This window comes from Ruditapes philippinarum, unplaced genomic scaffold (genome assembly GCF_026571515.1).
Source record: "Ruditapes philippinarum isolate M1 unplaced genomic scaffold, ASM2657151v2 ctg2936_1_1_1_1, whole genome shotgun sequence".
NCBI classification, from domain to species: Eukaryota; Metazoa; Mollusca; class Bivalvia; order Venerida; family Veneridae; genus Ruditapes; species Ruditapes philippinarum.
The window spans coordinates 826-10,576 of NW_026856673.1; the positions used below are offsets into that span (position 1 = coordinate 826).

At 32.7% G+C, this 9,751-nt stretch overlaps 1 protein-coding gene across 1 annotated transcript; it reads right to left on the minus strand.

Annotated features, from left to right (window-relative positions):
* Positions 1-390: 390 nt before the first annotated feature.
* On the minus strand, positions 391-1,988 carry LOC132747274 (uncharacterized). The gene is made up of 3 exons (XM_060736601.1): positions 1,749-1,988; positions 1,283-1,351; positions 391-925 (listed from the first exon to the last, which is right to left on the minus strand). Exons 1-3 carry the CDS (start codon positions 1,936-1,938, stop codon positions 444-446), a joined length of 741 nt encoding a protein of 246 aa, XP_060592584.1. The 5' UTR covers positions 1,939-1,988; the 3' UTR covers positions 391-443.
* Between the last annotated feature and the right edge of the window lie 7,763 nt (positions 1,989-9,751).

Below are 9,751 nucleotides of genomic sequence, written 5' to 3' on the forward strand. Positions count from 1 at the left end.
CAATGATTTTGTGCATTTCAAGGCAATATGTTACCATATTTATTTCATACCAGCATTTTGGAAGTATACTTTTAAAATATACTTTTTTAAAATGGAAACAGTAATGTTTGCATCAGATATATAGCTTAAGACACTTAAGATAAGTTCCCTTCAAGCATCATACACTAAATAAGATTATTCCTTCTGAATAATTATTTTTCTATAATTGCAAAGACAGATAAATAAACCATTTAGAACAAACTACACTCCGGTCACGATCAACTGTCATCAGATGATACTATTACTGGTAGGTTCCAGAATGCAGGATCGAAAATGATCAACGTAAGTTGTCATAGCTAGAACTTGTTTCTCTAGTGAGCTTCAAATACTTAATACACATTAACAACTTCCTATGATTTAAACAATTTATTTTCATTATTGCTAAAATAAAGATAAATTATAAATCATTTAGAACAAACTGCACACGGTAGTTCCCTTCCTTGCACGTATGGTGGACAAGGCAGGGAACCACACTGAGCTTCCACAGGGTACAATATATGTTCATTATCATCTGTACCGCCATGTTGATTAAACTCTGGTTTTGTATCTACACATATATGATCATGACCCCCAGGTGTATTAAACCTACCAGCCATAAGATACCCCCAATACTCAATTGTCCAGCCAGGATAGCATTTCTTTCTTGCCGGAATCATAAGGGAAATCGAACGTGGAGATTTGCAGACGACACAGGGTATGTCTTGGTTATTAACTGCATATGGAAAAATATGATTCGGTTCTTCTACGTCTATTTCAGCGCCGTATATATGCGCACGGCAACATCCACCATTACCATCCACATAATTTGCCCATTTGGGGTCATCGGGAAGACATAAATTAGTTGTGCCACTTCCAGTGCGGGCGTACTTTCTCCCAGCAGTGTATCCTAAAAGAATAAAAATATCAGAAGATTGGTCATCATATCGAAAATCACAGAAATGTATTAGTAACTTCTAAACAAAGACATGGACACAGAAAAGAATTGAAAAATGTTGAACTATCTAAGGATGTACTAAAGAATACATTACGATAAAGACAAAGAAGAACTTGTACATGTTTACGAATTACTGAATTAACGTTTCATCGTATGCATGTGTGAACATTAAACTTGAAAAATACTGGCGTTTACTGTAGATACGATGTATGAACAAAGAACGGAAGATTACTTGAAATCAAATCAGAATTGCAAGCAAAAAGTGATGTGATTTTTTAAATCAAACTATATTTTCCTAAAGAAAACTACCAGTATAGACAAGTTCATTGTCGGCAGGACATGTGTTTCTTCCCCATCTCACATATGTAGAACCACTTCCTGGAATGAATTTAATACAATTATTAAACAAAACACACATTTATTTCACACCTGCCAAAATAATAGAGTGTGCTTATATCAATTATTCGTAAAAATTGACCGATTATTAATAGATTGTATAAATGGTTTTAAGCAAATATTACACCTTATAAAACACTGCCAAATTGCTTGTTTTGATAAAAATTGGAAAAAGGTTACTTCGATGTTGCTGGATTAATCCTCGTATCAAGTCACTGTTTCCACATTTGCAATGTGAACTTATTAAGTACTGGTTATTTCATAAATCTGAAACGGTACTTTGTAGTGATACTTTTTTTAATCTCATTAATGAAATGTATACAAATAAAACTGTTAGACAATTGCACTCATTTGAATCTAAATATTTTGTTAGTCTTACCTGTTTGTTTCGAAGTATTCTTAAGACCCTCAAGCTCAGCTTCCACTTTAATAAGCCTTTGAACAAGATCTTCTTGTGAATGCAATAGTAACCTTTTTCTTGAAGATTCACTTGAATCAACCAAATAAAAGGAAAATATCGAAAGCAAAATAACTGCCACGTTGAACATCTCTTTTGTGGAGAATAGCATAATTTAGTGAATAAGATAAGAGACACTTTACGTAAGACGCTTTACATGTAATATGGAACTAAGGGCTCAAAAATGTCATCTAGCGACCGATAAAGATATGGAAGACGACAAGACAAATGGTAATATAAGGAAAACTTGTCTTTTATGCCTATACAGACTACAAAACATAGTCCAAACTACTTTATCGCGATCGTTAAATCCAAATATTCCATTACACTTCAAGCAATTAGAATTACACAGGTTATAAAACTTATAATTACATTTTACTTCAGCACGTAAGCAATTAAGCAGGATATATCAATGATATCTATAGAGAATAATATACTTTCTTTTTTGTCACAGTGTTTAAATACCGTTTTTTTTATACAATTGTTAGATATCATTTTAATTATCATCGCCACATATTTTAATTTCAATCAATCATTCATTCACTCGTTCGTTTGTTTGTTCATCTGTCGTCTGTCCGTCCGTCAGTCAGTCCGTTCTTTTGTTTGTTCGTCTGTCCGTTCGTTCGTTCGTTCCTCCATTTCATTTTAAATATATTACAAGTAATATAATTAAAATGTGATTGCTGTCTATGTGCACGTAATGAATATTTTTAAGCCACATAGCTTTTAATACAAGGCGTAATAATGGTACAAGGCGTAATAATAGCACGAGTGCGCGGACACGCGGCGTCAACATGGGAACGTTCATTCTTTACTTAAATTGTTACAAAACCAAATTTGTGCGCAGCTAGTATTACATTTCATTTGATTAAAATTATTCTTAAAGTTTGTCGTTGAGCTTCTTACAAACATTTTGAGTGTGTAACAGAAAGTACAATTAAATACATAAGAAAAGATTCGACCACGGCTGGGATTTGAATTCGTGACCGCGCTTATACAAGCAAACGTTATTTTATGTCAAAACAAATTTTAGTTTTAGCACTCATTTATAATTTATCATATTACTAATTTCCTCTTTCTTGGAAAAGTCAATATGCTGACATCTTTATTTGATTCTATTAGAAAAGTAATCTAAAACTGTTACGACAGATATCATTTTAAAATGTTTGAATAAAACATTACTGATATCATGTTTTCAAATTTTATAATCATCACTTATTTTGATGATTAAGAAAATTGAAAATTCTCATTCACTGCGACAATCAGATACGCTTTCTAAAATAAAACCATATATTCGGCGCCATTATTAAATCCTATGCGAAAAAGGCAAGAAATAGAAATATCATAAACGTTGCAAATCTGCTTTTTTTTAAACTAGGTGATTATCTCTACTTTAATACGGCTTTAAAAAATAACGAAGTTTGATTTTAAGAGAATGTTTTATTGGAATAACAAACTAATAAATGCATTTGTAAAAATTTTATGTACACAAACATAAGGAATAACCAATGACTTGCCTTTATTAAAAAAAATATTTTCTTAGATATTGTGAAAAGAAAAAGAACACTTTAAGAAAATAGTCAATAAATGCATAATATACGAGGGGTGTTCAAATATGAATGCAACTAGGCCAATGTCTCGCTTTTAACCATGTTTTGCATATATCGCAAAGATAGCTGTGTAAGCTCTCAATTGATACAATACATGTGTAAATCAGTTCAGTCTAGCTTTGACAATATTAACTCGATTAACGCTATCTACTCGTGTATACTAAAGCTAAAATGGTTGGGGAAAATCTTTCTTTCACTGACCAAATACGGTCCTATATCTTATACAAGCTAAAGTCTTATATATGTGTGTGTGCGTGCGTGCGCGTGCGTGCGTGTATGTGTGTGTGTTTAACCTGACAGTCGATGATTTCGAAAGACATGTCTTGAAATTCAGCCTTCAGCTTGTGACCATATTACATAATACAAAAACTAGCTATGCATAGGTTTTCTTTATTCAATACAAATTAGACAGACGCTAGAATTGAAATCATTTTAACATATAAGCACACTCATTTTAAAATTTTCTTTGCGATTTCATGAAATGGTTCGTTTGTTTCCCAGGTGAAGTTTGTCGTATCTATTTAAGACATTTTTTAATTTAACGCAATCTCTCGTAAGAGCATGACAAAGGGCTGTCCAAGTAAATTAGTGTTCTTTTTATCAAAATAGTCATTTGAACAACAAAACTAATAACAATTTCTTAAATCACTAGACTGAAGATTTATTTTTTCCGCTTAAATAATCAACTTATCAACATTTCTTTTCTTTCACGAAAGCATTAAATCAGACAAAAACGTTCTCATAAACTGTCAATACTTTGCTGTTATTTCTTTCAGTTATTACATTTGGATTCCGAGTATTTATAATAATTTCTTATTTAAAATAATACGCAAATCATCACTGATATGAACGTGAACATGTGACTTTTTAGCATTTCTATAATCAACCTTTAAGACTATTTTTGTTGTATCGAATTTTTAAAACGGACTCGCTTTTCGAACTTTTCCTGAATATAAGAGAAAACATGGATATACACTCTGATCAAATGATGTCATACATTGATCACTATCGCGCATTGCCCTCTAAGGGTTAACCTTGCAAAAAGGCTTTGGTGAAATAATCTTCGGTAGAAAGAAAATGCTAGTTTCAAGTTACCGCGCAAAACAAAACAAAAAGTCGTAAATGAGGAAATTATCAAGGAATGAAAAGTAAATAGAAAAAATGAGTTATATATATGAATGTACCTTTCTTTTCCCCTCCTTTGTGATATCTTTAGATATTTTCAAATGTCAAGGTCATGTTATAAGTCGTATGTGCTGGAGTCTAAAAATTACGAAATTAATATTGTTTTATGTTATATAATTTTGATGAGAATTTGTTTTAAATGTCAGTCGGTCATAATACCGAGAAAAAAGTAATATTTCCTGCAGCATTCATAAACTAAAATAAATGCAAAAACATATTCAGCGATTAATGCAAATCAGATTTGTGATATCAAATATACATGTATTACGTATATAAAGATATCAGTCTGAGGTTATGTAGTGGTGGTAGAGTACGTGTACATGACACAGCTTATTAGAAGTAAAACTAGGATTTTTACAAGTATTAATTCAATATTGTGTTTCGGGGCATATCATTCTAAAAATTATTGGCTATTATTAATGTAATTTACAATGTTTCTGTCCTTTATAGCCATTCACTTTCATAATAACGACTTGACTATATGTATGGGTAAGAGTTCGTATCAAGGCGACCGTTGGGAGTCTTATCGAACTCTTACCCATATAACTGCAAATCGGCTCTTACAACTCGATATCAGATAAAAATATAAAAAGTGTCACCTCTTTAATTAAGCATAACATTACTTTTTCCCCAGCAGTCACGTACAAACAAGGATGGGGTCCAATTACTTAATCTGGCATGTAAAACAATGGGTTTTCAACAATACCTAGGATTGTTAATGCAATTCATTCCTGTCATATGAAACAAAATAATGTTTTGCTTACTTTTTCTAGAAAATATAAACAGTCAGCAATTAATAATTGACATTTTTCTTAGAGTTAAAAGGATATCAAAAAAGTTACTGTGTTCTCATTTGTCTCTGCGAGCTGAGCTCCACGTGCATTATCTATGTAATAAATTTGAATGTATCCTCACATTGCTACAGTGTTACCAGCCTTTTTAGAAACACCTGACCTGGCTAATTAAAATATGCCAATCAAAATTTTCACTATCAGCACTGGTTTCTTCATGAAAAAGCGGCTACACTAATTACTGCCGAGTAAGAGCCGATTTGCAGTAGCACATTTAAGAAGCGATGCCATCTGTAGAAAGGGACACAACTTAAGATAAATTTCTTTCTTTAACCTGCACAAGTACTTCCCCTCATCTGACAAAGTAAAATATCACGTGCTTCACTATTTCTATTACCATAGTTCTACCCCTTCTGTTTTATCTATAGATTATCTATATCCCTGTTTTAAGGTGCTAGTAATAGTTGTACAGAGTAACTAATTGTTACCCGACTCTCCTCTTTGCAATCATATTAATTTGTAGTGTAAAAAATACAAATCATTTTAACCTTGAGGTTAATTATAATTTATTTTAGTTACATATCGTCGCTTGATCTATCTCCATTTTTTTCTCCAAAAATGAGATTTTTATCTCAAATTTCTCTTGGTGTCATCAGGGTCTTTCAAATAGAATGGTCTGGAAACGCTATATGTGAATCCTTTTCGCTACAATTATACATATCTCGGTATAACTCGGTGTAGATTGCTATACCACGGCATACGGCTGCAAAGACATTATTATTATTTATCCCTCATCAAGATTATTTCCACGAAATTGTTTAATTTTCAAGATCATTCGTGACTATCGTTTTGAGCGAGATTTTGGCTTGTGTCGACTCTTGTAAGTAGAGCAATGCATATTGTACCGTATAATTCGATTTTAGGTAGGTAACGCCGATGTACGTCAATAGTGCTTCGCGGTAACGCCGGAAAATGTGATTCGATTCATATATGGTACTGAACTGTCACACATTAACCGTCGAGACTCAGCATTTTTTAATTATATTTTTGTGGGGGAAACTAATTCATTTTATTCAGGATTTATTTTAGTTTGATTGCGTAGTAAAAAATACATAGTCTCGAATCAGTCCCTGAAACCACAGAGCTATACGCTTCCTAATGAAAGTCTTTGTTGAAATGAGTACGAAGCAATGCGTGAAAATTTTCTTACTCATGGAAACAACGGGGTAGCAACGGGGTAGCAAATTCTCAATACCTTTTGAGATGGTAGTTATGAAAATGGGCTTTGTTAAATTATAGAATTTTTCATTGTTCTCACTCTTTATTAATTATTAGACATGTGGAAGTCCACTTTTAGACCTTCATGGCATGGATAGATGAAATCTTTCATCTTCTAGTAGCTCTCCATATACATGTACATTGAATAAGTAACTAAAATACACAATGTACATTTAACCTATCTTTAGTCTATGTCATCCTTTACCTGGTAAATCTTTGAAATGGTTTTGCTCAGCTGTAAACTTGGAACAGTTCATTCAAAGTCTGAGAAATTGCTATTAGATATTTAATGTATTTGTACAAATGAGTTACCTGAGTGAGCAAATGGTCAATCGTATGGATGTGACATGGCTCTGTACTGATGGCCTCTTTTAGGGTCATTAGTCCTGTTAGTTTTGTAAACGTTTATAGTAATGCCTAGCATAAACTCTTACGGTAGATTCATATGTTTTTCCCATACAAATTAACATATAATAGGAAACCCTGAGAGTAGCCGAAGGGTTATAATTTATTCAACTTTAGCAGAGGACAATAAGGTTATGCTTTTACAAGTTTTGTGCATTATAGTTTCTAAGTAAAATATCTTTTGAATACAAGTTACTTCCTTATATTAGAGAAAAAATAGAATAAATAAATATTCCATTTTCACAGAAGTTCACCAGGCAAATTGCTACAGCCAAAAAAAATGTTTTGGTTGGGTTTCACATCACGCCAAGACAATAAAGCACATATGGAGACTTTCAAGCTTTACTGGTGCATTATTTCAGACAAAAAATATACAAACACTTCTTCTCTTGATTGTTTTCTTTTATTTTTATATTCAATTTATTTGCAAACTAAGTTTATTGTTCTTATTTTCTAACAAAATCAGACGTTGGCAGCATGTTCACAAATAATAATTTTATTTCAGGAAACAATTGTCAAATTGTACTATGTTACAATATGCAATCAAAATGTTGAAAGTTTGTCAAGATCTAATTATCATATATTTCTTAATTAGTTACGAAGAAAATAAATTGACTATAGGTCGCAAATAACTTGATAATAGGCGTTAAACCTGTTTATCACACACCCGTGCCGATTTTGCGACTCCGTAAATATGGTATTGCACGGCCGTGCATATATTTTGACGTGACGTCATTAGCGTTATACAAACATAGTGTAAAGACGCGCTAAATGTTAGCGTTATACTATAGGCGCGTCAATACAAAATGACTCTTATTTCACTTTAAACTGTCTTAATTTTGGGTATGTGATAAATAGAATATTAAATTCGTGTAAGTTCATTACTGAATTTATTGCACTCGTTGAATAAAATAATATCATGCTCGCCAGAGGCTCGCATAATATTATTTTATTCAACTTGTGCAATAAATTCAGTATTGAACTTACACTCATTCAATATCCTCTATGTAATAATTATGTACCATATAAGGAAAAGATCACATTTTACGGCGTTACTGCGAAGCACAATTCACGTACATCGGCGTTACCTCATAAAAACGTTTCACATTTTATCAGTTTATTTTCAATTTTCTATACCACAAGAAGTTAGGTTCATGTCGCTTGTCTATCGGAAATCGAAATTATACGGTATAATATGCATTGTTGTACTTATAAGAGCCGACAAAAAGCCAAAATATCGCTCAAAACGGTGGTCAAGCCATCATTTTCACGAATGATCTTGAAAGTAAACAATTTTGTGGAAATGATCTTGATGAGGGATGAAGAGTTATGTCTTCGCAGCCGTATGCGGCTATTGTTTTTTTTTGTTTTTTTTGTTGTTTTTTTTTCAGTTCGGTTAAATAAAAAATATGTTGTCCAGTTTTCTTACCGCGTTGGAAATCCTGTCATTTATCCGCCATTCATTGCATAATTCTGCGTTACTTATTTCACGAATCTTGCGTTATTTTCACATTCCTGCGTTACTGGATATACACGGTGTGTAGGCAAATTATGTAAGTGTTCAAGAAAAGGGTAAAACATAAATACAGGATTAAAAATGAAAATTCTAACAATTCTATTTGAAAGACCCTGGCGTCATTGACAAAAATCCTCAGTAAGATTTTGCTCTAACTCCGCCATTAGAACATAAAAATAATTATTAAAATGGTCTATCTCCAGGATACAACCTGTGCCATGATTTATAAAAGCATTTCGATTAGCGGTTATCGTCAGAAATTAATATAAATCTGGCCAAACAAATTTCTAAATTATATCACGTGAATAGTTCTAAATGCTCTATGTCCCTTGCTGAAATATCTTTAAAATCCTCTATCTCCCCTATATAGTCTTTTGAAGATTTCAGAACTGATATATCCAAGCCAACCGATTCTAACTGGACTCCATGAAGGTAATATTGTTCTGGGATGTATCTTTTTTGTGACGTGGATAACTTGATACTTGGAGGGGTTATTAAATTCCATATCCCAACCCAAATCCCACTTTTCTAACCGACGGAGTTGCAGATGTCAGAGCATCTAGACCTATTCCAGTATCGTCTGCAAAAGGCGGACCTGGGAATTTATGTTTTGGGGGGGGGGGGGGACATTTATATAGGCGAGTAACAGAAGGGGACCTAGAACTGAGCCTTGGGGTACACCCGAGGATACTGGGACGGGTTATCTAGAGCAACTGCCATAATACTTAGTACTTATAGCACAACAGGCTGCAGAAAACTTTAAGACCCATCTTAAAGTTTGACAGGTCTCTGATTCGATATATATGTATTTTCAGTAGTATTTTTGGTAATTTACGTGGATTTTCTACTAGTAAGTGCTGTTTCAATATGTTAAATGTTTTCTGTGATCAGTTCACAATATTTTATTTTTGAATAATGTAACATGTCCTACATTTTCAAAATTTTCATGAAAATGAGCATGAATTCATCTGGGGGCATGCTGCTTTTAATTACAGCTTTAACAGGCATGCAGTAACAGTAGCGGGTTATGTTAACGTTGATTGTTTTGAGAAAATCAATAATATCTTCTTTTTTTATTTGTAACATTTTTTAATTTATTTTGATATTTGTGACAGGTTTGTCAAAAAAAGTGGCATTATT

Excerpts from the sequence above, each read along its gene's own strand:
- LOC132747274 (XM_060736601.1), bottom strand. The coding sequence starts at position 1,938 with ATGCTATTCTCCACAAAAGAGATGTTCAACGTGGCAGTTATTTTGCTT. Across the intron at positions 1,352-1,748 it reads GAATACTTCGAAACAAACAG|GAAGTGGTTCTACATATGTG; the intron begins GTAAGACTAACA and ends AATTCATTCCAG. Across the intron at positions 926-1,282 it reads CAATGAACTTGTCTATACTG|GATACACTGCTGGGAGAAAG; the intron begins GTAGTTTTCTTT and ends TTATTCTTTTAG.